Here is a 27,895-nt window from a genome sequence, read left to right on the forward strand (position 1 = left end):
CTAAAATATCAATACCTATTTTTTTTAATAAACTTGAAATCCTTCTTTTTCTCATTTCGATAGTTTTTAAGATCACTAAGCCACTTTCCTTTCAAGATACAACTTTCTTAGAACCTTGGCCCTCCTATTCTCCTCCTATTCTTGTTGAATAACCAAGATAAAAAAATCATACAAACTTCAAAAAGAGACTCCGCATCATCAAGAAAACAATTTAAATTTTAATCTTTCCTTATCATTTACCATAAAACTATCATCCTTGAAGATTTCAAATTATCAAATACTTGTTCATAGCACCACATCTAAAGGCACTCAGGATAAACACATCTGAGAGCTTCATTTTTTTCCGAGAATTACACATCTAGTGCCTTGGGATTAACACATCCAAGGGTTCTCGCGATTAACACATCTGAGATGATTAATTTTTTAGAAATTACACATCCGACATCTCGGGATTAACACATCTGAGTGCGTTCAGGATTCACACATCTAAGAGCATCATTTTCTAGGAATTACACATCCAGTAATTAACACATATGTAAAGATATCATCCCCCAAAATTACACATCTGAGTACATCATTCAAGGGCTTTCAGGCTTAACACGTCTAAGGCCGTCACTTTATTACACATTTGAAATCTAATTACCAGTAAGCTTTACGCATCTGGAGTCCATCTAGGATACCAACACCCAAGACATTCGAGAATTACTTGAGAATTTTTTAATAATTTTATTTTTATGATAAAACAGGAATTCCCATGATGATGGAGATCCATGTATTCCAATGGAGAAAGTTTCCTTCACCTGTTGGCAAAATATCTCTTCTATTATTTGGAGCACCTCGGCTTCTTCCCCTTCCACCTGCTTCCATCCAATTCAAACTTAAAGACCTCATGAGTTCCACTGCATGATGAATGTCTCTTTTCAAAGTATCCTCCTACTCAGGAACAACAGCTGCTTCTCTTTCAGGATGCATACTCTCAATCTCTGGCATCTTCACAAACTTCTTTTGCTCTTCCTGTATTCCCAACTGCCTCAGACGCTTCACCTTCCACTCCTTCTCTCGAGCAACTCTGACAGCTTCCTCAAAGCTATCTAGATTCTTCAGCTCCACCTTCAGACGGAGGGTTGGCTCCAGACCAGCCACAAACCTGTCTCTCTTTATCATCTGCGGGGGTACTTCAGGAATCAAAGCCTCACACCATAGACTCCACAGTCTACCAAACTCAATCAAATACTGATCCACATCCTGCCCATCCTTCTGCTGAATTTTACACAACTCTTTCCACACATCATTCGGACTTCTTACACGGGCAAACTGTGTCAAAAATGCAGCTCTAGCTACACGGTACTCAGGGTCCTGTTGATGAGCATTCCTGTGTGTAGTCACAAACATTTGTAGCCATGCTTTTGCATCACCCTGTAAGCAATAAGTCAAAATCTGAGAGAGGATCTCCAGGGTTGCCCTGTCTTTCATCAAAGCTGTAAATTCCATCTTTTTTAGAAATTTAAACGCACTTTCATGCGGTAATCCCCAATATCCTGGAAAGTCCTGAGCCATCTCTTCAATCTTTCTTCACACAAACCCTTGTCTTCTTTTACGAACCGAAGGAAATTTCTTCCTCTGTGGAGGCACCAAAAAGTGATGACACGGAAGCGGTATAGCTATATATGCCTTTATAGGGTGTCACACTTCCACACACAGATACAAACACACCGAGAACACCAGACCCAAGAGTATGTACAAAACTTTATTTCAATACAAGTCTTCGTTCCTCTGCGTTCACAGCTTACAGCACCTCCAATCTCAAGAAAGACAGACGCCTACTTCATTGCCACACTCCAAAAAAACTCAAATCGACTCTCGCAGGCTCCAAAACCTAGCGAGTTCTCCAGGAGGCTTCCTGAGCTGACACTTGGCATTGGCCTGCATGCCTGCCACCTATTCCAAATCAAACTCCTACTGACACACGGGTGTCCAGTCACAGCCCACCATCCATGTCACAGGGTATCTCAATTCCTCCTCAGAAACCTTGGAAATTGTGCCAGAACCTTTTTATTTTTCTCTCTTTACTTTCTCTCTCCTGTACATTAAATTTTATCTCAACCAAAACTCAAAACTGACTCAAACTACTTACATATTTCTGAAGCTCTTAGTATTCTGCACAGTATATACATATCATCGGTCTCTGTTTTTGTCCACACAGCGGTCAGTGGGGGAAGCTGCTGCAGGGAGGTTTTGACCGCATGTGGAAATGGCGGGAAGCCTTCTTGAGACTTTGGAGGCATGGCCCTTTCCACACAGATAGAGGCGATGACCCCATTTGGCATTACAGACCACCTGTATGGTTGCTCCCCCCCTCCCTTTGTATTAGATAGCCTTCTCCTCAAACTGCGGCCAGTTGGAGGAGAAGCATCTCTTCCCCTTTGATCATTTGTCTCCCGCCCTTACATGAGGTGAGTTTGTATCTAGCTCGTCGTGGCTGTTTTTTCTTTAACTAATTGAAGGATTTTTTCCCCGAAAAAAAAGGGTCTGAAGAACAACTCGCACATGCTCCAAGACCTACACATTATCCTCAACATACAGAGCTGTATCATCGGCATACTCTGCATCAAGGAGGTCTTCAGATAAATCCAAAGGTAATCTCAGGCCATGAATCCCTACAAAGAAAATAAGACATGGCCTCGGCAAAGAACAAAAACAAATAAGAAGCAGGAGGACATCCCTGCCTTCTATGGCTTCCAATAGTCACTCTGTTTGCTAGCACAACGATAAAGGCCCAACAGCCCCATAATCCACTCTTGCAGAAAGCCAAGCCTGCTAAGAGTGCCCTCCAAGAAAGACCTGTCCACTCTGTCATATGCTTTCTAGAAATCTAATAATAAAATGGCCAAAGGTTGCTTGCTCTTCTGAGCCCACTTTGTACCCTCAAAGAAGGTGAAGATATTGTCCAAGATGCTCCTATCTGAGTGTCATGAATAAGCTCTAGAAGGAATGGGCGAAGTTTGCTACAAATCAACTTTGCCAACCCCTTATAGGCGGTTGACAATAAAGTGGTCGGTCTTAATTGTTGCAATTCCAACTCGTCACCCCCTTTAGGAAGGAGACAAATCAAGCCAAATGTCATGCTCTGTGGCATCCTTCCAGAGTAGAAAATCCTCTGAAAGGCTAAAAGAAGAGGGTTCTCCAACCGCTCCCAAAAGGAGAGAAAGAAGGCTTGTGAGAGACCATCCTAACCTGGACACGTGTGTGTACTTTGTGATACAAAAGGAGCTGCCATCTCCATTTTTGTGAAAGGGGCCATCAAATGCCTACCCATCTGCTCTATGACCACCCCACCCTGGGAGTCCAGAGTCTCTGTCTAGCGAATTTGACCTTTGGAGAGTCTGCCTCAGCAAAGAACAAGGGAGAGTAGAACTCGGTGGCCACCTCCAAAACCTCATCTGGTGATGTATGGAATGAGCCCTGGCAATCTCTCAAAGCCCTAAGCTGATGTCGACAAAGCTGCGGTCCATGAGTCCTGAAAGACTCTTTGTTCATTCGATCCCCCTTGCAGGTCCAAAATGAAACACGAGTGAAACTGGAACTCAGATTTGTTCTCAACTATGGCACTCAAAGCTGCTCTAGCACGGACCTCGTCATCCATAAATTGCACACCACGAAAGTATGTCGATCCGGGAGTAAACTACTGTGCTCTCCTCCTCCGAGAGGATGACTTGGACGACAGAGTGAGAACGGGTATCGGGAGTGGAACCCGGTTCTAGACTAGGGGTCACCGTGTCCAAGACTTCAAGAAAAAGGGGCAACAGGAATGCACAACCACAAAGGCAAGCAGCACAAAGGAGAGCTGCACACTGATAGAAGCAAAGCGAGACCCAGCACAAGTTCCCACACTTGTGAATAGGACCCACACTTGTGAATAGGCACGTTGCCAATGTAGACACAGAAGGTCGATGGTGCTGCAAAGAGAGGTCTTATAGATTGGCTCAGAGCAGAGGGTGACAACACAGCTAAAACCCTAACAACACAGCTGAACCCTACACACAAAATAGAAACCCTAACAACAGGTCAAACCTTAAAAGAGAGGAGGGAAACCAGAGAAGGGGGATGCAGATGCAAAGTTGTGATGCTGTAAAGGGCGGCAGGTAGAGGAAGCTATGGGGCGAGAGGCAGACGCCAAGGCTCATATGCGAATGGGGATGCCCATGAATTTCGTTTTTGCTGCCCATATTAGAATTTTGCCATGATTTCTACTGCACAGAGTTTCGTTCTCTCTCTACCCCACTTGATCGCTAACGATAGGTATCTCATTTTTTATAGTAATTTCCCTTTTAGCTGTTAAGTCATGTAACCTTGTAGCATGAGGTGGAACAACCCGCCAGTCCTTCAAACGATCCTCATGATTTAGCAGAGGCATTGGCTAAAAAGGCTGCAAAAGGTTGCGTATGAGATGTCATAGAGGCCTGTAGTGCATGCCCAACCCATACCTGTGGCTTGCTTCCAGAAAGGAGATAACATAACCTTCATCATTGACCACATCCGCCACGAAACGTACATTCTTTTGTGAGAGGAAGAAAGCTTTTCGTGGTTCAAGAAGGCCTAACGGAGCAAGAAACAGCCTACTCCAGTGTATGCTTTCTAGACGCATGGTGTTTCCAACCTTCGGTGATCTTCCATTCCATTCCAATTTGTCTGTTAGCAATTTCTAGTCTATGATTAACCTAGAACTGAAAGGGCAACCTGGTATTTTCCCTGTAAAGTGTCCAAAAACCATCTCCCAGTAATCAGGGTTCCATGCACCAAATGTGGCGGACTTCAAAGTGGTGCACATGGCTGCTAGCATCTTGTGCCCAAGGCTGTTTTTGAGCTGCAAAATCAGCGAGCAAAGTTGCTTTCTCGGCAATGACATGTGTATGAATGTCGAGAATGTTACCATGATTTCTTGGTGTACATAGCTTGTCTTTTCGCAGCAATTTGAGCCTTTAGTATTGTGTTTGGTTTTCCAAAGTATCTCTAGTATAGCAGACATGTACTCATCCAAGTGCTTCTTTGGCCAAGCAAGCAGAGGCAAGAAAAACTATATATATACAATGAGAATGGGTTGCACTATACGGAGTCTGACATGTAAAGGCCATGTGGCCAACTTCTAGTACTGTAATTTAGCATTTATTCTATGCGAAACCCAATCAGCATGGAGTTTGAACGATGTATGCCATGCAAGTGGATAACCCAAATGTCTAATCAGCTGATTGGAGGGAACAAGATTCCCTGGTCACAAGACATTGTGCCAAGCTTGTAGTTTGAGAGGGATAAGCTTGGATTTGCGAAAATTAATTCGGAGATCTGCAGCTGTACCAAATAGATTCAAGGCATCCATCGCAACGTGTGTTGGGGTAAAGGCATAATGCCCACCCTTATAGTGTGTACAAGCCCATAAGTTATAGTACATAGTACACTTAGTACTTTTAATGTACTAAGTGCACTATGTGTACTAGTGCAATATACATGTGTGATAGGGGAGTCACACACTCATTTTTCCATGAGTTGCCTTTTGAAGACGTTAATATATCATTTCATTTCATTTCATTTCTCCCTTGTTTTCTCTGTGTATGTCTCCCACATGAACTCTAACCCTAACTAACTCTCCCATTCAACTGGTATCAGAGCTATGGTCATTCCCCCCGCCTCTCCTCTTTTTCTCTGCCGATTGCTGCCATCGCCGCCCTATGAAGTATTGCACCGGTGAAGAACAGCATGCTTCCATCGCTGTAGACGATATCCCAGCATGCTCTGCATGTAGAAGGACACCTGACCTGCAGCAGCAGCGCTTTGATTCACAGATTTTCAAAGGTCACTCAGAGAGCAGCCAGGCGCCTACAGTAGCAGCAGCAACCCTCACAGCACACAGCAGGTAGCCAACGTGCTAAGCCAAAGACAGGAGGTCCAGTCGGCGGAAACAAGAGCGGATGAAATTGTGAGCAATTGCAGTGAAGCGTTCCTGGTCACAAGGCGTAAAACCACGCCTACGAGCGAGCCGTCGACTGCAGGCGTGTTAATCGCTGGGCGAGCACAACCCGCCATCACTAGGCGAAGGCGGAGCGCAAATCGTCGGCGTCCTCGGTGCTTTCACACCCTCGCTCGCTACAGGGAGCGGTTCTGTCCGTGTGTACGTGTGTGTACGCTTGCAGTTACAGGCGACCGTCGTCTTCCGCCCAAAGCACTGCACGGACTCCACGTCAGCAAAATGCGAAGCGCCAGCAGCAGCACCGGCTCAAACGCCTTGTAATGCAGACACCTGAAGAAGCATCAGAACAGCAGCTGAATTTGCTTCCTCACTAATACAGCAGCATTGCAGCGCTTGTGTTAGCCCCATGCCTGCGACCAGCCCAACCGACTATAAAGGTCTGCATGAACAGCCCACCTGCATCAGCATCAGATTTCTGCAACAGCATCAACTGAAATTCAGCCTGCAAATCTCAGAGAACTTCAAAAATTAAGAGGTATTTGCCTTCAATTTTGGGAATTTCTTATCAATTCAATCAATTGAGCAGGTACAGGTGCCGAATTGCTCAATTTTGAGCAAAATTGGCAAAATTGGGTGACATTGGTCACAATCAGGATCAATTTGCAGGAAATTGGATGTCAAAATTTGGGGCTTTTGATGTAATTGTGCAATTAAGCACTCATACATGCTGTATGATGTGAGAAATCGCACATTCGGGCAAAATTGCAGTGCAAATCAAGGGGCTTTTGTGCCGATTGGATTGATTTGCATGCAGGCACTCGCAGTTGATGCTTTGGGCAATGTGTTGATGCATGACAAGCACTCAATGTGCCTGTAAATCAAGGGGCTTTCATGTATTTGATGTATATGTGTCCAGGGGGAAGCACCGTGAAGACTTTGGTGGATGCCTTCATGTGCGTCAATGTACCATGTATGATCAGCAATTGATCTTAAATCAAGGGGCTTTTCAAGATTTTATGCTTGTTGAGCTTGGCAAAGCAGCAGGCAAGACATTTATGCTTTGAATCCTCAGAAATCAGCTTGCAGTCAAGGGGCTTTTGCCCAATTTCTGTTCGGGACTGTTGTATGCAGTGTACGGGACTGTAAAAGTCTGATTTTCACTCATTTGGACAGCCAGGAGAGCATTTATTGCTACTGTACGTGCTGGTACAGATTTGGCACAGCTTTGTGCAAGTTTTGGCATGGCTGTACACTGATTTGAGTGAGGAAAAGGTTCAATTTCAGCTGCTGTACTTGCCGGTACAGGTTTGGTACATCATTGGTGAGCACTTAGTACTGCTGTACAGTACTTTGGAAGGGGAACAGAGCACATTTAAGGTGCTGTCCTAAATCTGCAGCAACCAGATTTTGGTGATTTTATCACATACAGTGGGAGAAAAGTTGCATTCGTGCTTCCGCAGTGGGAGGTAAAGCTTGGGAGAACAACTGTAAGCACTTTGTGTGCTTTTGGTGCAGTGTTTGCACATTTTGCAGGGAGTCAGGCATTGACAGGTTGCATATTGCTATGGCAACCACAAGTGAGAGCTCTTCATTGCTTCACATCAAGAAGCTTGAAGGCTCACATAACTATGATATTTGGCAAACCCAGTGCTATAATGTGTTGCTCCAGAAGAAGCAGCACAAGCCTATCAAAGAAAGGGGTGTAAAGCCCGCTTCTCTTACTGTTGAAGAGTGGGAAGATATGGATGAGCTGGCAAGATCTACTATCATGTTGTCTGTGTCTCTTTACTTTTCAGCATTCGTGAAGAGAAGACAGCTTGGGGAATGTGGCAGAGATTGCAGGACTTGTATGCCCAGCAAAGTGCCTCAAGCAAAGTGTATTGGTTGAAGAAACTCATAGGTCTTCAGATGAAGGAAGGGGCGTCTATGACAGCCCATCTAAATGAGTTTAATGGTATTGTCAGCCAAGTTATAAATCAAAAGTTGGCAATGGACGATGAGTTCAAAGCCACTTTTCTCTTATGCACTTTGCCAGAGAGATGGGACACATTCAGGACAGCCACTAGCAATTCGAATGCTATGCTGTCATATGCAGATGTTGAGGGTGCTCTTCTTTAAGAGGAGATGAACAGGAAAAACAACTCTGTTGGAAAGTCCAATGCAATGAATGCACGTGGGAGATCCCAGCAAAGGGGTAAAAGCCAAGAACGGGGAAGGAGCAAGTCTCGCTCCAAAAAGGACTTGGAATGCCATTATTGTAGCAAGAAGGGACACATCGAAAAGCAATGCTACAAATGGAAAAATGATCAAAAAGAAAAGGGAAAAGGCAAAGACAAAGACAAAGATGAAGCCAAAGATGTAAAGCCAAAGGGCAAAAGTGGAGTCAAGATTGAAGAAATCAATGTGTCACATGCAGGTGACAGTGAGGATGAGGTCCTATTCACGTCTTCACTTGATGCCCATTTACTTCTTACAAGTGGTCATGGTATGCACTCATGGATCATTGATTCAGGTGCCTCCTTTCATGTCACAGGTTGTAGAGACTTGTTTGTCAGGTATACTGCTGGCAATGAAGGAGTGGTTTATTTGGGTGATAACCATGCATGCAAGATTCTTGGCAGAGGTGATGTGAGGCTTGTGTTTTCAGATGGCTCACAGCTTATGCTCCATGATGTCAGGCATGTGCCTGAGATCAAGAAGAATCTGCTTTCTACTGGACAGCTTGATGATGCTGATTATGTTACCACATTTGGTCGTGGAAAGTGGAAAATTAGTAAGGGCTCACTGGTTGTTGCCAGAGGCTCTAAGGTGGACACTCTTTACTTCATGCATGCAGGTGTTTGTCACCATGCTAATGTAAATGCAACCGAGCTGCCAGAAATCTCTATGTGGCATAGCCGGTTGGGACACATGAGTGTCAAAGGAATGGAGCAATTGTCTCGTTTGGGTTACTTGTCTTCTCTAAAGTTTTCAAGTTTTCAGTTTTGTGGGCATTGTATATATGGTAGGCAACTACAGTGCCCCCACAAGAAAGCTCTTGGACAGAAAGATGCTCAGTTAGAGCTTGTGCATACAGATGTATGTGAGATGCCTCAGCTTTCTTTGGGAGGGGCAAAATATATTGTGTCTTTTATTGATGATGCCACACGCAAAGTGTGGGTTTATCCTCTTCGTTTGAAGAGTGATACATTCTCAGTGTTTCAGAAGTTTGTTGCTCTTGTTGAGAATCAAACTGGCAAAACACTGAAGGCTTTGCGTTCCGACAATGTTGGAGAGTATATGTCCAAACAGTTTCAGGACTTTTGTGATGCTAAAGGCATCAAGAGGGAGCTCTCTACTCCTTATGATCCTCCACAAAACGGGACAGCAGAGAGGATGAACAGGACCATACCGGAGAAGGTCCGTTCTATGTTGTCACATGCTGCATTACCTCATGGTTTTTGGGCTGAAGCTGTTATGACAACCGTTCACCTTATAAACAGGTCACCTAACACGAGGCTTGGTGGAAAAGTGCCAGAAGAAGTATGGACAGGGAAGCCTCCGTCATACAGGCACTTGAGAGTGTTTGGTTGCGTTGCGTACGTGCACATATGCAGGGAAATGCGCACCAAACTTGATCCGAAGTCTCACAAATGCATATTCCTAGGATATGGTGACAGAGGTGAAATGGGGTATAGACTTTGGGATCCCGTGAATAGAAAGATTATACGCAGCAATGATGTCATTTTTGATGAAACATGCATGTATAAGGAGCCTGCAAGGCAACAGGAGCCTGGCAGAGTCATCTTTGATGATGATGGACATCATGGACAACAACAAAGGGCTGTAAATCAGCCATTACAGCAGGAAAACCAGCCCTTAAATGGTGCTGAAAATGGTCCAAATGGACAGCCAGAAATGGCAGAAGATATCCCTATGGATATACCACAGTTAGAGGAGATACCGGGCATGATTTTTCAGCCTTGTGGCATGGAACAGGAGCCACCAATAGGTGATATGCAGGCTGGACAGCAACCTGCAAATGATGGTCATTGGGTACGGAGGTCCACAAGACCCTCCAGAGCCCCTGATAGGTTTGTTCCAGGGGTTGACTACTTGATGCTTACTGACTGTGGGGAGCCCTCATGTTATAAGGAGGCTTTACAGAGGGCAGACAAGGCTCTTTGGGAGCGTGCCATGAAGTCAGAGATGGATTCTCTGCACAAAAATGGTACATGGAAGTTGGTGCATTTGCCTGTAGGCAAGAAGGTTTTGCCATGCAAGTGGGTTTACAGGCTCAAAGTTGCACCTGATGCAAAGCCAAGATACAAAGCCAGGCTAGTGGCTAAGGGCTTCAAGCAGGAATATGGTGTGGACTTTGATGAGATCTTCTCTCCAGTGGTCAAAATGACCACACTTAGAGCTGTGTTAGCTTTGGTTGCGCATGATGATCTGGACTTGATTCAGATGGATGTGAAGACTGCTTTTCTTCACGGTGATCTCCATGAGGAGATATATATGCAACAGCCAGAGGGTTATGCAGTGAGTGGAAAGGAGAAGCTTGTATGCAAGCTGAAAAAGAGTCTTTATGGGCTCAAACAGGCACCAAGGGAATGGTATCATAAATTTGATACATTCATGAAATCCCAGAAATTCAGGAGAAGTGACATAGATCAGTGCTTATACACCAAGAAAGCTTTGGATGGCAGTCTATTGATCCTCATCTTGTATGTTGATGATATGTTGATTGCCGGGAAATCTCGTAAAGAGATGGATGCCTTAAAGAAGAGGCTGCATCAAACCTTTGATATGAAGGATTTGGGTGATGCAAATCACATTTTGGGTATGCGGATACTTCGGGACAGAAATCAGCATGTGTTGTATTTGTCTCAGAAGGAATACATTGGCAAAGTTTTGCAGAGGTTCAATATGGACGGGGGGGAGAAGACTAGTACTCCTTTGCCTCCATATGTGAAACTTAGTGCTATGGACAGCCCACAGTCAGATAGTGGCAGGGCTGATATGGCCAAGATTCCGTATGCTTCAGCCTGTGGCAGTCTCATGTATGCCATGGTTGCTACTAGGCCGGACATTGCATTTGTAGTGGGAGTGGTTTCTAGATACATGGCCAACCCTGGCAAGAAGCATTGGGAAGCAGTGAAAGGTGTCATGAGATACCTGAAGGGCACACAGGATATGTGCATTTGTTTTGGGAAACAAGATGCATTAGTGCATGGTTACATGGATTCGGATTATGCCGGTCATCCAGATAACCGGAAGTCTACTACCGGTTATGTGTTTACATTCACAGGAGGTGCTGTGTCATGGATATCCAGGATGCAGAAGTGCACTGCCTTATCTACTACAGAGGCCGAGTATATTGCAGCCACAGAGGCTTGCAAGGAGGCATTATGGCTATCTCGGTTAGTGGTTGATTTGGGTTATACAGGGGATATTCCATTGTTGCATTGTGACAGTCAGAGTGCCATCCAGTTGGCAAAGAACCCTGTCTTTCATGCAAAGACGAAGCATGTGGATGTGAAGTATCACTTCATCAGAGAGGTGATAGAGAACAAGCAAATTCAGCTTGTTAAGATTCATACGGATGACAACCCGGCTGATCTGTTGACAAAGAGTTTGCCTCCGGAGCGGTTTGCTCATTGCAGACACTTGATGGGCATTGGATGAGGCCAGTTTCAGCCTTGATATGGCCTTGTATATCATCATGTACATGCTGATTTTTCTTTTCCTTTACTTAAGGGCACTTTGCCTTTAAGTGGGAGGTTGTTGGAGTAAAGGCATAATGCCCACCCTTATAGTGTGTACAAGCCTATAATTTATAGTACATAGTACACTTAGTACTTTTAATGTACTAAGTGCACTATGTGTACTAGTGCAATATACATGTGTGATAGGGGAGTCACACACTCATTTTTCCATGAGTTGACTTATCCCCACAACTCTCTCTCTCTCGCACATCCTCACACTAGCTTGAGATTGAGATTGGCCGATATAGAGGTATACCAGCTGAGGCCAGGATATGCCGAGTATGCCATGGGGAGCCAGAGACAGAGCTGCATTATATATGCCATTGTACTGCATACTATGAGATACGTGGTCGTTTCCACTGTTTATTCAGAGAGGGTTTTGGACCACTTTCCAGAGTCATGAGGTACCAGGACCAGAGGTGTTTGGGATTGTTCTTGCTTGAGCTGCGGAGACATAGAGATAGCCTGCTTAGGCGCACAGAGAGCCAGACTCAGAGGCACATTACAGACTTCTTTAGTCCGGCCATCACTGCGCCAGATGGACCACAGCAGCAGCAGGACATGGATACTGCCCACACCAGGGGTACACTGATTGATCGTGCGATTGAGCTTGGGCGGTCTAGACGCCCACGACTACGGAGGAGGGCATCCCAGCATAGACGGAGGTTGCAGCGGCAGATTCGGATTATTCTTGCGAGGCATGCGAGACACCCAGTCAGGGTGCTGACCACAGAGGATATTGAGGAGATCCGCCAGTGTCCGATGCGGCACATATTATGAGATGGAGGTACCTCCATAGTGTACCTTCCAGTTCCAGTTTCATTTTCTAGGTGCCAGTAGTATCATCTTTATTTTTCATTTTTCTGGTTTTTTTTTTAAATCCAGACATTGTATCAGATCCACCATGATGTAACTTTTGGTCTCATAGGTCATTATGGCCTTTTGAAGACGTTAATATAACATTTCATTTCATTTCCCTTGTTTTCTCTGTGTATGTCTCCCACATGAACCCTAACTAACTCTCCCATTCAACGTGGAGATCACGAGGATCATCTTGTGGCATGAAGAAGGAATCATATGCATAAGCCTAAACCGCAGAATACTTTGCTAGATGGCAATTGAAGACCACGAAGGGCACCTTGCCGAGTAAGATGATCCATATATAGAAGCAAAGGATGAGTTGCTATGGCATATAATAAGGCACTCAAAGGGCATCCTTGACGCATGGACATACCCAAAAACCACGAGTCAGAGAGTTCACCATCAAGAATACATGATGCCTCACTGCCTTGATACAACCAATACACAAGATTGGACATCTTAACTCCAAAGCCCATTTTGCACATGGTCACCGCAATAAAATCCCATTGCACTGTGTCAAAGGGCTTTTTTTACTTTTTGGGATGAGATTGGGGTTGAGATCACATCAGCTCTCTAGGAGATGTTGGACACAGGTTCTATGCCTATTTCTCTCACTAAGGGGCTTATCTATGTTATCCCTAAGAATGGGGGGATAAGACATTGATTGGCTAGTGGAGACCTATCACCTTACTTGGGACTACATATAAGATTCTTGCTAAGGCTGTGAACATCAGATTGCAGCCAATTTTGCAGGATGTTATTCATGATACTCAGAATGGATTCTTACACGGAAGGAGCATCTTCGACTCTGAGTTAGCGGATGACACAAACATATTCTTGGAGGCATCACACATATGCTTATGTTCCTTCCCGGTAGCACTGGAAGAGTTTTGTTTGGCAGCAGCGGCACTCATTAATTGGCACAAATCTGTTGGTTTTGAGATTAGTGAATCACCCGAGAGTTGCTAGGGTGTAGAGCTTGGTTTTACTTGCATTAGTAGAGGATGCAGTGCTATATATTTGGGATGCCAGGTTGGGGTTGATATTTCTCCTGCACAACAGTTTGCTCTAGTACTTATGAGCATCCGGAAGAAACTTCTTCATTGGAGCTCTAGGAGATTAGATTTAGCCTATAGAGCTTTGGTGGCTAATCAGGTATTGCTTGCCTCAGCTTGGTTTATTGTCTCCGGATGTACACCCTGCGTTGCTGCCCAGAACACCGTTTTTGTTCACAGAGGCCGATATTAGGGCACCATCTTCCCCTCTTATTGCAGCCATTGTCATAGCATGGAGAAGCATGAGACCATTTTTGCGACAAAGGCTTCCTAGGTCTTTGGATAAGGCTGACCGACAACCTATTATGTGGAACAAGTTCATCAGGGATGAGACCGGTTGGCAACTTGGTGCATCTCGTTACATGCAGTGGTCAGGATGGCAGAGATGTGCATACACAGTTCTTGCTTGGAAGACCTTAAAGAGTCTTTCGAAGGATTAGAGAGCTGCATCCATTCAGCATCTTAGGAGCTCTCGCATACATATTGATCAGATTGATGCAGCTAATTCACATGAGTGGCTCTCTGGGACCTTTGATGGAGACTATCATCCGAGTTGGCTGGGAGTCTTTTCGAGGATAGGCATACCTCTGCAGGTCAATGCTCTCCCGAGCCAGGAGGCTACAGATTGCATCATCTACTCTATCATGCCTAGACGGAGAGTGAGGAGATGTAGCATGGAGGGGATCATCCCAGATACTAGGCTTAGTCCAGTGAGGATTGTTGGTCGTTCGGGGAAGCATTGGTTCATTGACCCTTCTCCTTAGATAGCGACTCATGGCTCTTGGTATTTGTGGTTATATGGTGGCAGTCCTATCAAATATGGTGGTTATATGGTGGCAGTCCTATCAAATATCTTCAGTGGGATCCAGGAGAGTGGGAGTGGATTAATGCCTTCGATCCATTGAAAAGCCTTCCCTTTTTCAGTTTCACGGTCTGGAATGCCAGGCTTCTCCTCACTTGACAAATGCATAGGATCCCTACTCTTAAGCCTCATTGGGAGAGTTATGATATCTCTCCAGTGATACAGTGCAGATATTGGCATAGGCTTTGGCATTCATACAGAAGGAGCCAGATCTCTCATTTCTTCTAGTTATTTTTACATGGTGGTCTCCCCACCAATCATTGGAGATCGGTTTTTGGTGTAGCACAACTTGCCCTAGATGTGCGGCAGATTTTGAGACTGTATAACATTGTTTATGGGGATGCTGCATTGCACAACACATTTGGGTTTCTATAGCCCAACTTATGGGCAAATTGAGTGGTTGTGCCATGCATGTGACTTGGGGGGCAGTTTCTTGGCTCTCCCAATCTGGTCCGCAGCTAGTGGTACAGACTCTGCTATTGGTACAGACTCTGCTATTTTCATTCGTAGAGGTATTGCCCAGCATGGTTTATTGCAGGATGTCGCTCACTCTGATTATACACCCCCCAGACAGAGGATTGACACCCGTTGGGAGATTGTTGCCAATATTACAGCATGGCAGATCTAGAGAGCTAGATGCACAGAGGCTATTGAGGGTGTCCAGATTTTTATTTTTATTTTTCTAGAAAGGAGACTTCTATTAAATATGAAAAATTTTACAAAATGGAGATTTTACACCATCATGCAAGGTCAAGATCTCAACCAATGAGGAACCCTGTGCTGCTAATAAGGTTGCGAATGAGAGGATGTGAAAAAGATACCAATGTCCCACTCTCTCATAAACTGGCCGCGCTTTCTCTCTCTCTAGCCCTCGAAGATCCTTGGATTCTGACCCAAGTAGCCCTAATGGTGTGAATAATATCACTCCAAATCTTGCAAAGACACTGAGAAACAAGAATGGGAGTACCCTCAATGGCCTCAGTGCATCTAGCCTTCCAGATATTCCAGGCTGAGATGCTAGCAATAATCTCCCAAGAACTGTCTAACCTTTGTTCCGGAGGGACAAAGTGTGAAAGTGGCAAATCCTGAAGACAACACTGCTGAGCAACTCCTTGCCTAACCATAATGAGCAAGCTCCTATGAGTCGCCTCAAATCTCAGCTGTGGCCCAGACTGTGTCAATCAAATGATAGAACCAAAAGAAATGCCTCTTAATCCTACCAAAGAGGTGTGCAATCGCAGACCAAACCCTCTGTGCTTCCCTGCATTCCCATAAACAATGGTAAAGTGACTCTGAAACTCCTGCACATCTAGGGCATGCTGGGCAAGCACTAGTAAAACAGACCTCCACTGATTGGTGGCCAAACCACCATGAAGGGAAACCCAAATAAAGGAGGAAATCTGAGAATGCCACAATCTCCGCCAAAATACCCTCTGAATGTCAATCGAAATGCCTTAAGACTCCCAATGGGGTCTAAGAGTAGGGACACTCTGAATGTGTCCCAAGATGAGATGTATGGCATTCCGCACCGTATAACTGAAAAAAGGCATGCTTTTCAACGGGTTACAAGCATCCTTCCACTCCCACTCACTGGGGTCCCAATGCAAATGTCTGATAGGGCAGCCACCATACAACCAAAGGCTAACACTATCTGTTATCATCCCTTGGGGGGGTCAACAAAGACGTGCTTCCCTAACCTGCCAACAACTGTGACTGGACGAATCTGGGGGCCCTCAATAAGGTCCTACACATCACATCTCTCCAGTTGCCATCCATCCTTTACAAAAAAAAAGACCGGTACATCATCCTCCCTAGGCAAGAAGAGACCCATAACCTGAAAAGGAACACCTGTCCCAGAAAAAACCCCAAATCAAGAATGGTGACGACCTTCCAAAGAAGATCCAGTAGTCCAGTGGTTGGGAATGGTTGCATCAATCTTTGCAATCCTCCGGCTAGAGCCTCTCAAGTGCTGCGTGAAATCCAATCTCTGCACCTCGGTGAGGCTCTGAAGCCTCTTCCAAGCTAGCACTGTGGGGCATAGGGTCTCCCAGCCAGCGCAAAGAATATGCATAGCTGCCCCAAGAGGCCTGGTTGAAATTCGACGTTGCCTTTAATTTTAAGGGTTGAAATTTGCATATTTTAGTTATAAATCCCGGCATTTGTACGATGTCTAATGATTTTCAAGTCTAAATCCCGGTTAAGCCTACACATTGCCTTTAATTTTAAGGGTTGAAAAAAACAATTTTTTGAGCAGTGGAGATGAGCTCAAGTTTCACGATCTTTTATGCAGTATAACCAAAATTTATGTGCAATATAACTACTTTCATAATTTTATGCATACTTCTCTATTGCATTTATTTCGAGCCTATGAAGTACTATCAGCACATGTTTCAAACTAAGATGAGGTACATGACGTTTTATGCCACATGCACCGAGTGTTGTGATTTTAATTTTAATTTTTGTTTTTATTGCACACTTGTCTATTGCAATTATTATTTCCTACATTTCACACAATTATAGTAAAAGAGATTTTGGATGAAGGGAGGATTTAACATGATCAAGCAACCAAGAAAGCGTCTTTTTCCACACTAGATGTCTTGATTTAACTGTTCAAGGACATGAACTCATTATGTAACTAATTTTGATAGGAAGCAGAACTAACTTGCAAAAAGAGTCTTAGCACATGGACTCAGCAAAGGGTTGGGGAAATTTCTCAAATTTTCATCATCTTTATACAAATCGAGGCAATCTCTCTCTCTCTCTCACTCACACATACACATGGTTGTAACTTTGGTCTCATAGGTCACTTTGGCCTTTTGAAGACGTTAATATAACATTTCATTTCATTTCTCTCTCTCTCTCTCTCTCTCTCATAGGTCATTTTGGCCTTTTGAAGACGTTAATATATCATTTCATTTCATTTCATTTCTCACACACACACACACAAACAAATATATATATATATATATATATATATATATATATATAGTAAAACCACTTTTTCTATTTTTTTATTGTATAAAGAGAAAAGCCCCCAAGATGAGGGCACTTATACAATGTACAACTAAAAGCAGTGCTATTGTAGCGGAACACAGTCATATAAAGATTGAAGCAATGATTGACGGAAGTAGTAATACTTGTTAGTCAATCTGAGGTGACTAGAAAACCAACCGATTGCAACCAATCTAGATTTGTCCAAAGTGCCCAAAATCTTGTCCATGCAAAGAAAGGAGCTTTGTCTATCAATTTCCTTGCCAATTTGCCAAAGATCCAAAAGTTTCTAGAAATGTAGGGGGTTTACACCCTTTGGAGCAAGCCTCATGGGAGAGGTTCACGCTCTCTTTCTTTGGCAGGGATTGCTGGACTAAGGATGACTTCCAGAAAAGGCCAAATTCCTTATCTTTCTCTTGGCATAACCGCATGAGCGGGGTTGAGAGCATCTTTGCACGTCTGGACAGATTTTATGTGGATGATTGGTCCCTGGACAGAGGAGGTACATTGCTATTATGCATGGCACCACCAAATCCGATTATTGCCCCGTCGTTTTGTGTCTGTGGGAGCCTGGGGCTTGCTCGGCCTCTCCCCGTGTTCGTATCCCTGACTCTCTTTATCTAGATGCTGACATCTCCCTTGAGATCAGACAGAGATGGAGATCTTGTGATGGTCCTGATCCTCGTCATAATATTGCGCCAGCTCTTGAGAGGACCAGCCATCATTATCATAGCGCTGCCTTGTCCAAGAAGAAGGAGGCTCTGGACAAGGAGAGAGCTATTAGGTGTAGGATTGCTGCTCTTCAGAGGGAACATGAAAAGCATCCACATGCATCTTGGATTACAGACCTCTTGACCACAGTTAGAGCAAAGCTGCAGTTGGCCATGGACAGGAGGGCTTAGTTCGCGTTTCATGCGAACGAGGCTTTTTGGACTCAGATGTGTGGCTGATGCAACAAAGAGTTTTTTTCAGCACACAGGCCTTCCCATAGTAGGGATTCTGTGAGGTATTTGCAGGATTCACAGGGTGAGGTTCAAATTGAGCCTGGCAAGGTAAGGGGTATTGCTTCATATTTTTATCGGTCTTTTTTGACTACAAAGGTGCCCTCTCCTCCGAGAGATGTGGAACGGCAGAAAGTCTGGGAGTGCCTTTCCAAGCTCATTACAGATGCTATGTGTTCTTCCCTGGATGCCCCTTTCTCGAAGGATGAATTCCTTCACGCACTACATGCTCTTTCGAGTGGTTCATGCCCAAGGGATGATGGTCTTTCTCGCGCCTTCTTTATTCTTTTTTGGGATCATATTGGAGATGCTATCACTGTTGCCCTTCAGGAAATGTGCTGTCGGGTATGATGCCGCCATACCTCACGGAGGGGCTGATAGCCTGATTCACCTTATCCTCAAGAGTGGGGACAAGACTGACATTAAGCAATGGAGGCCCATCACTCTCCTTGGATCTGCATATAAGATCTTAGCTAAAGCCTTGAGTAAAAGTTTGCAGCCAATTCTCCAAAGGACTATCCATGATACACAGAATGGGTTCCTCCAAGGAAGGAGTATAATTGATAACATCTTTTCTTTCTCTGGGAAGCTGTCAAGTGGGCAAAGTCTAGTCAGCAGCCTCTTGCCATTCTTTTGCTTGATTTTGAAAAAGCTTATGAGAGAGTGGATTGGGATTATTTGGAGGGCACTATGGCACATATGGGGTTTTCCCAAAAGTGGATCAGAGGGGTGTCCTGCCTATACAGGGAGGCTCATAGCACTGTTCTAGCTTGTGTGGGGCGCGGCGAGCGTTTTCAGATTTCCCGTTCGGTGAGGCAGGGTTGTCCCCTCGCCCCTTTACTGTACCTCATTGTAGCTGAGGCTATGAGCAGGTTTCTTTGGGCTGCCCCAGGTGTTGTGGGTCTCAGGCTACCTTTATGCACGGAGGAAGAGTTTTTGGACTCTGAGTTAGCGGATGATATGGCATTGTTCCTTGAGGCTTCACATGCTTGTTTATGTGCTTTCCGGACAGCCTTGGAGGCCTTTTGTTTGGCAGCAGGAGCTACTATCAATTGGCATAAATCAGTTGGTTTTTGGATCAGTGATTCTTCTCTTGCAGATTGGGGTACAGATATTGGTTTTACTTGGATTGAGAGTAGGAAGAAGCTCGACTTGGCCTCTAGAGCTTTGGTGGTTAACCAAGTTTTGCTAGCCACGTCTTGGTTTATTGCTTCGTGTTGGATTTTTCATAGGGGCTGCATTGGCCAGCTTCATCGCCTTATTCGGAACTTTCTTTGGTCAGGGCTTGATGGAAATGCACACACCAGGGCCAGAGTTGCTTGGGAAACCATTATCAGGCCTAAGGAGGAAGGGGGATTGAATATCATTGACCCCGAGGTGCAATGTAAGGCTTTGCTCTATAAGCTTGTTGTTAGGGGCTTTCTTCCAAGCAGTGAGCCGTGGAAGGACTTTCTCACGCAGCAGATCACGAAGTGTGTCCCTGTTCTCGGAGGGGACTAGACTCTCAGCTCACGCTTTATTTTTTCAGATGCAATTCATCGCTCCCCTCCGTTCCCCCTGGTTAGGTCCCTCCTAGAGGCTCGGGACTACCTGAGTAGTTTTTCGGTACACATCTCCCCGCGTTCAGCGGAGGAAGCTAACCGGAAGCCCATTTTGTGGAATGATTTGATCTTAGATGTGCATGGTAGGCCTTCTGGGATAGCTATGCATATTCTCTAGGCTGGCTGGGAGACCCTATGCCCCACAGTGCTGGCTGGTTTAAGAGCCTTACCGAGGTGCAGAGATTGGATATCACGCAGCATTTGAGAGGTTCTAGCCGGAGGATTGCACAGATTGATGCAGCCATTCCCAACCACTGGATTATTGGATCTTTTTTGGAAAGTCGTCATCATTCTTGGTTCTGGGTTTTCTCTGGGACAGGTATTCCTCTTAAGGTTATGGGTATCTCCTTGCCTAGGGAGGATGATGTACCGGTCTTTTTTTCTGTACAGGATGGATGGCAGCTAGAGAGATGTGATGTGCAGGACCTTATTGAGGGCCCCCAGATTCGTCCAGTCAGAGTTCCCAACAACTTCTCCACACAACTTCGTCAAAACATGTGGGCTCAACAGCTTGCACAATCCACTCTATCGTAGGCCTTCTCAAAATCCAAGAGCAAAATGGCTAAGGCTGATTACTTGCTTTGGCCCATTCTACAGCCTCCCAAAACGAGAAAATGTTGTCAAAGATGCTCCTTCCGTGTAAGAAGCCATTCTGAGTTTCATGAATGACATCCTGCAATTATGAGATTATATAGGTCTTTGAGAGGCCTTCAGAGACATTTGTGGGCTACCTCATTAAGGATTATAAATGGTAATTGATTACAAGAGATTTGTTTGAATTCATAAATACATACCATAGGTCAAATGGTGTCAATGTAAGGAACAACTTAACAAGCTAATACAAGCATGCTTTGACATTTTTTATGTTTAATTTCTAGGCATATGTTTTAAAAATGGAGTCATTGATTCAATAAAACCAACTCCAAAAAACTTTATCTTGATGTAATTTCTCACTCTGAAATCTTATTTATTCGTTAGCTAGCTGAAACTTTAAATTGCATACAGCTTGAAAGATTCCTCCAGACATGCTGCTTACTACACGAGTATCATTTCAAAACAATTAGTGCACCTCTCAAAGATAAGTTCAACAATGTAGTAAACTTTTCCAATCCTACAAGCAAGCAAGGAAAGATTTTACCAATTCCAGGATGGCTTACAAACATTGCAGAGAGTCTTCCTCAACTTTATCAGGTCTCTCTCTCTCTCTCTCCCAACTTCATCAAGTCTCTCTCTCTCTCAACATCATCAGGCCTCCCTCCTAGCTGATATGTTTAACACAGCCCTTTGTGAAGGTTTTCCACCCTCATGGTCTGGTAACATCATTGTGTTGATCCATAAGGTCGGGGCCCATTAGATTCAAATAACTACCGCACCATCATGATTGGCCACACATTGGCCAAACCTTACAGGTTGATGCTGGAGTCCGAGGACAACACACCTTTGCAGAGGGACATGGACACAGAGCTAAGGGATAGGCAGGTTTAGGGAGGACCTATTCCACCCTAGATCATATTTTTACATTGAGAGCGGTCACTGAGGCGGCCCTGTCGAATGGGTGAAAAGTCTATTGTTGCTTTGTGGACTTCAGCATGCCCTTTGATAATATACCCCGAGCACGTCTTCTTAGACGCCTTCTGTAGTCACCAAGGGTGCCCACATTGTACTGTTCCAGACGGACCATACACTGCCACACCGTCATAGTGGATCAACCCTAGACGAACCATTCTGGAGCATTCGATGGAATATCTAGAAACGGAAGCGCACCACGTGCCGGCATTGAAGGCATCGCAGTGACACTCCAACAGACATCTGCCAAAGATAGGAGATTCCACCGAAGGCATGTCACTCCGATGGCATCTACCAAAGACAGGAGATGCCATTGACTCCACCGACTCTACCATGACTTGCAGGAATCATTAAGATGGTCCTTTGACTCATCCTTGAGGACATCCTTCATGCTTCATCCTTCCGACTACTTCCTATCTTTAACCTTCAGTGCTGTAGTCACTTGTCTATTTCAGCATGTGTGTCATCCTACTCACTGTAACCACTGCTGGGTGCACACGGTACAATGAAGGGCATGTAACAGTGTCTTGGAGTAAGTGCAGTATTCTTGTCACTCTTTTCAATCTTGTTATTTATGTTATGCATTGTTCTAATTTATCTATTCATATGTGCGCTGAACTATGAGCATTGAGGACTCCGGACATATTGCCCAGAGGACCATGACCTTAGGACAACAGATTCTTCTTTATCCCTGGTACATATAAGGCATCTGTAAGGTGAAGAATGGAGCCATCAATAGCTGTGAGCTGAATCTCCCCAATGCCACGAACTGGATATGAAGCATTATTGGCACACTGAACAGTTTTGCCAACAGGGGCAGGGCATACATTACAAAACAAATCCCTGTGAGATGTGATATGCTTTGAAGCACCACTATCAAAATACCAAGTACATGCATGTTCAGTCACACTGAGTGCCTGTGAAGACCAAGAGGCATCATAACTGCATGTGTAGAAACAGTAATCCCTGTCTTCAACAAAAGAAGCAGTTTCCGGAGGAGCTTTAGAGCCATCATTTACAGACATCCCAGATTCCTTTGCCTTCTCTTTGGCAATCCTCTTCCTACACTCTGTGATGTAGTGACTTGGCTTCTTACAGTAATGACATTTGCCCTTCTTCTTGGGCTGTCCATCACCTTTCTTGGTATCCTGAGATGAACCACCATCACCTGAATTCTGATTTGAACTCTTTGGCTGAACTTTGCCTTTCCCTTTTTGACCTGTCGTAAATGCTTGTTCAGCACTTGTGTTCATGTTCATGTTCTTCCTGATTTGCTCTTCCTGTAACAAGAGAGCAACAAGTTCCTGATACTTTAGGGGCTCAACAGCATTCCTCATGTTGAGGTTCAAAGAGGTATGAAAAGCGAAGTATGATCTTGGCAAAGAGTTTAAGATGGTGGTTGGGAGTCTTGTTAGCTCACCTCTGATCTTTGTGTCCTCTGTATGCCTAGTACACGCTCCCGTGGTAGTCTAGTCAGCCCATCCAAGAGTCCTCTCTCAATATGCTGCTATAGTTGGAAGAGGTTCAATTATGTACCACCTAGAAATTCCCTTCCACCCTTCCCTATGGAAGCCAGCCTTGGTAATCCCACCTTCGGTAGCAATGCTGGAGGCCCAGCCAACCCTCCTAGCATGGAACCCCTTTTGCACAGTGTTGGGCCAAGTCAATGCCTAGCCAACCCTCCTGGCATGGAACCCCTTTGGGACATTGTTGGGCCAAGCTTCCCACCTTCAGACGATCCACCACTGAAGATGTAAATTACCACATCCGGCAGTTCATCTCTATGTGCAAGAGCCGAGGCCTTGAGCGGGAGGATGCCTTCCTGCTGGTACCATTCCCGTCCACTCTAGAAGGCTCTGCAAACAAGTGGTTCAGTCAACCACTTTGCAGACTGGGCCACCCTGAAGAACACCTTCCTCTGCACCTTCCATCCTGGTAACTCCAGGAGCTAGGAAAGTTGCAACTGCTACAAGGGGAGAGTGTCAAAACTTATCACACGGACCACAGTGCTAGTGGCCCGCTTACCGACTTACCCTGGCGACTTCATGGTGCGTCGATGGGTGACACAGGCCTTGCCCAGGACCACCCAACAGAAGATTCGGGAGAGTCGGCCCCCACTGACCAGCTTGTTGGAATTCAAGGAGCTAGCCTTCCAAGTAGAAAATGTGCGTCTCATGTTTGAGCGTGATGAGGGCTCTGTACATCCAACGGCAACACCACTCGATTACCCAGTGGCTCAGTTGAAGCAGGAGCTGCAGGCACTCGAAGTGAGCCCGAAATCTCAGAGTAAGGAAAGCACTCTGCTCGAACTGAGAAAGGAGATTGAGGAACAGAAGACACAACAAGAAGGCAGGAAGGGGTTGTGGTGTGCCATATGCCAACCAAACGGACATACACCGTCCAGAAATGCCCAAAGAGGAGGTACTGCTCCTTCTATGAAAAGGGAGGACATGAAGGCAAAGACTGTTACTATCTGAAGGGGTTCCGTTAACATCATCAGCAACAAACCCCTCACCCCGCCTCAACAACCCCTAACCTCGCCCATTACGCCACCGCCTCTCTTACCGTTCTGCCAACCTTTTGCACTGCGACACCTCCCCTTTGCCAACCTACTTCAAAGGTGACCGACCTTCCACCACTCATTCCCAATACTCCTTCACCAGCCACCACCTTCCCGCACAGTCATAGACCAATCCTTCTTGCAAGCCTTCAAGGAGCTCCACAACCATCCCTCTATGTCGGACAAACTACCTACTCCCTCCCAGATACCAAACCACAGCTTCCACTTTTCTCTGTGGAAGATCTACTCAAGGACAATAAGATGACACTGAACCTCTTTGATCTTCTCCCGATTAGTCCCAGTGTCCAACAATGCCTCAGTGCACTATTGGAGCAGCTCGATGGTACGCCAACCAATTCTAGTGGTGGGCAATATGGTGGGTTCCCACTCCCTATAGGGTCACGCACTGCCGGTTGTATGGGTACCAGCCGCAGCAACCCCTCCCTTACTGACTATCGGAGTCCCCTCCTCTCCGTGGAAATTCATGGCACCCCACTCTCGAGGGCAACCACGGAGGTGACCCCCCCATAGGCCTAGTGGAAGGTGTCACTGTAGTGATCCAGGGAATCCCATTATAACTTGACTTTGTGGTGATCTGTCCCCCTAAAGTTAGAGGGGCCTACTCATTATTCATTGGTCAACCGTGGCTTAGAACTACAGGTGTATTGCACGAGTGGGGTTGTGACCTTTTGTGAATTCCCCGGGAGCACGGCCCACAGGAGTTGAAATCGGAGGAAAGTCAAGACCAAGGGATCCATGGTGCCACAGTAGTCCCCACTTCGTCCTTCAGCACCTTGACCACGTCTTGGCCTATGACTAAAGAAGGCCTTGTTCCCCACATTGATGAGTCGGAACTACTTCACTGGCTCCAAGCGGCGGAAGCCTTGACATCCTACATGGTGGACATGAGCACTATGTGGCCGTAGGGCTAGGGGAATCTATCACAGGCTGCCACAGAGGGTGCAGAATGGTCAAACCCCTCTCAAATAAGGTTGACAAGAGTCTAACTATGGGCCCGACTGATCCCCCGCTGCACCAGTGCAGCGCATCAACACAAGTGCCTGTGGAAGAACCAACGATCCCCTTGGGGGAGTGTCCTAAGTCTTGGACGGAAGAACACTACAGCAGCTTTCCAATTTATCACCAATTGGCTCACAACCCCACCCTCCTCTCCAAAGCAGCTGAGACAGGAGGACCCCTCTCCTTCCCTCTAGCCATGACCTTGTCCAAGAATTCAACCTTGGCACTACAGAGGAGCCCTGTCCCATCCTATTAGCCTCTTGGCTGTGGGACTGTCTTTGCCTAGACATACAAAGACTTGGATGGTGTTCTAGCCGACATTGGTGTTCACACCATCCCCGTCCATGAAGGACCTCAACCAATTCGTGGATGGGCCTACAAGCTCAATCCAAAGTATGTCAGTCAAAGACGAGCTAGAAAAGATGGAGGAAGCCCGCATCATCTCCCCAGTGGAACACTCTGAAAGGGCTACCATCAAGGACAGATTTCCACTCCCATTCATGGATCATGTCTTAGAAGATGTGGTCGCATGCACTGTATAGTTTTCAGCAGGTACAACCAGGTAGCCATCCACCTGGCAGACTGCGCTAAGGCAGCATTCGTGACCCAATGGGTACACACTTTTTTTTAGTAAAAACCAGTGCTCTATTACCAAAAATCAATATACATGGGGAAGATGTACTTCAGAGAGAAGTCATCCAATGAAGAAAGCAAAAAACAGTAGAAGAAAACTTCAAACTGTGGGATGTCGAAGATTGGCACGAAAGAAAGCAAAAGAATCTAGAGAAGGCTGTTAAAACATAGCATGATTCTGAGCTTTGTAAAACCTTTTTCCTTGGTACTATGATGATTGGAAGCAGCCCTTTATATACAAGTTTAGAAAGCACATAGCTTTTCTCAAAAATCCTAAAGCATGCCTTTTGTTAAATATCACTTTATAACTCTATTCCTATAAATATCTCTATGTAAGAGTTTGTTCCTATGCCTTCTAGCTTTTCTTGAGCTTGCACTCTTCAACAAGGAGAGTTTGAAGGTGTGCGGAAGTGAAAAGAGGTGGGGTCGCTCGAGGAAGCACTGGTTCATTGACCCTTCTCCTCGGATAGTGACTCATGGCTCTTGGTGTTTGTGGCTATATGGTGGCAGTCCTATCAGATATCTTCAGTGGGATCTAGGAGAGTGGGAGTGGATTGATGCCTTCGATCCTTTGAAAAGCCTTCCTTTTTCAGTTTCACTGTTCGGAATGCTAGGCTTCTCCTCACTCGACAGATGCATAGGATCCCTACTCTCAGAGTCTCAGGCCTCATTGGGAGAGCTATGATATTTCTCCAATGATACAGCGCAGATATTGGCATAGACTTTGGCACTCATACAAAAGGAGCCAGATCTCTCATTTCTTTTGGTTATTCTTACATGGTGGTCTCCCCACCAATCAGTGGAGATCAGTTTTCGGTGTAGCACCTTCCTGTCCTAGATGTGCGGCAGATTCTGAGTCCGTACAACATTGTCTATGGGGATGCAGCATTGCACAGTAGATTTGGGGTCCTGTAGCCCAACTTATGGGCAAATGGAGTGGCTGAGCCATGCATGTGACTTGGGGGGCAGTTGCTTGGCTCTCCCAGTCCGGTCCGCAACTTTTTTATGAGGGTAGTGGTACAGATTCTGTTTTTTTTATTCGTAGAGGTATTGCCCAACATGGTTTATTGCAGGATGTTCCTCACTCTGATTATACACCCCCTAGACAGAGGATTAAAACCAATTGGGAGATTATTGCCAGTATTACAGCTTGGCAGATCTAGAGAGCTAGATGCACGGAGGCTATTGAGGGTGTCCAGATTTTTGGGTCTCAGTGCATTAGTACTATATGGGGTGATATCATCCTCACTCTTATGGCCACTTGGGCTCGCATTCAAGGGCCCTCTCATTCTGCACAGGCGAAGCGTGTGATATTTATGCGGGAATGGGACCATGGCATCTTCTTTTCCTCTAGTACCACAGGTCTTACACGGCATCATGATGCTCCTCAGTGGTTGAAATCACCTTACATATCGGGGTGATTCTATTCTCTTCCGGCTTATAGCTGTGATTGTTGTATGTTTTTCTCATACTTAATAGAAGTCTCTTTCAAAAAAAAAAAAAAAAAGAGGAGGGAGGCGGGTGCTGCGCAAAGGAAGACAAGGGGAGTGGCGACGCAGGTTCGCGAACGGGACGTGTACTCCAGCTCCTCCATGAGCACTATCTTTCATCTTCTTTGCAGCCCCAACCCGCAAATTTAGCATCTCTTTTGAGGAGATGCTTGCAGCCAGCCTCTTCTGTGCCTGAGAGGCCTCCTGAGAGGCCTCCTGCCCACGTGGCCTTCTTGCCAATTGCTTGTGACAAGGAACACGTTTGGCAGCCCTTCATGTGGAACAAGCTTATGCGTCTCCCCTGAGACCACTTCTATAGGACCCTTCTCACATCTTCTAGGGTCATACCTGCTATATTCCAGCTTAGATGGTGGGCTCTCACTTCTACGGGTTCCCCCCTCCCCCCCCGCCCCCCCTTGCAACAAGACAGGCTTGCAGGCCCATGGGGAGGAACCCGCGTGAGTCTCTACAGTGATTCTGCCATGCCCCCCGGAAGTGGCACACTCCCATGACCTCATCTCCTGACTTATGAGAGTTCCAGGCATA

General features: G+C 45.5%; 1 protein-coding gene across 9 annotated transcripts in view; it reads left to right on the forward strand.

Moving 5' to 3' along the window:
- LOC147638756 (uncharacterized) overlaps nt 1-27,895 on the forward strand; it is a 233,883-nt gene that overhangs the window by 116,845 nt on the left and 89,143 nt on the right. For 4 of the 9 annotated variants that reach the window (XR_015265964.1, XM_086798725.1, XM_086798728.1 and 1 more), the window contains one exon: nt 21,086-21,271. The exons of 4 other annotated variants lie outside the window; for them this stretch is intronic. Coding sequence is in view for 4 of the 5 variants with exons in the window: in XM_086798725.1 (XP_086654851.1) it covers nt 21,086-21,271 (186 nt within the window). In the remaining variant the exon portion in view is untranslated. Of the gene's footprint in view, nt 1-17,135; nt 17,232-21,085; nt 21,272-27,895 lie in introns of all 9 variants that reach the window. One more of the 9 variants, XM_086798726.1, reaches the window with a different exon arrangement.

This window comes from Cibotium barometz, chromosome 5 (genome assembly GCF_041138505.1).
Source record: "Cibotium barometz isolate CiBa-2024 chromosome 5, ASM4113850v1, whole genome shotgun sequence".
Classification (NCBI taxonomy): domain Eukaryota; kingdom Viridiplantae; phylum Streptophyta; class Polypodiopsida; order Cyatheales; family Cibotiaceae; genus Cibotium; species Cibotium barometz.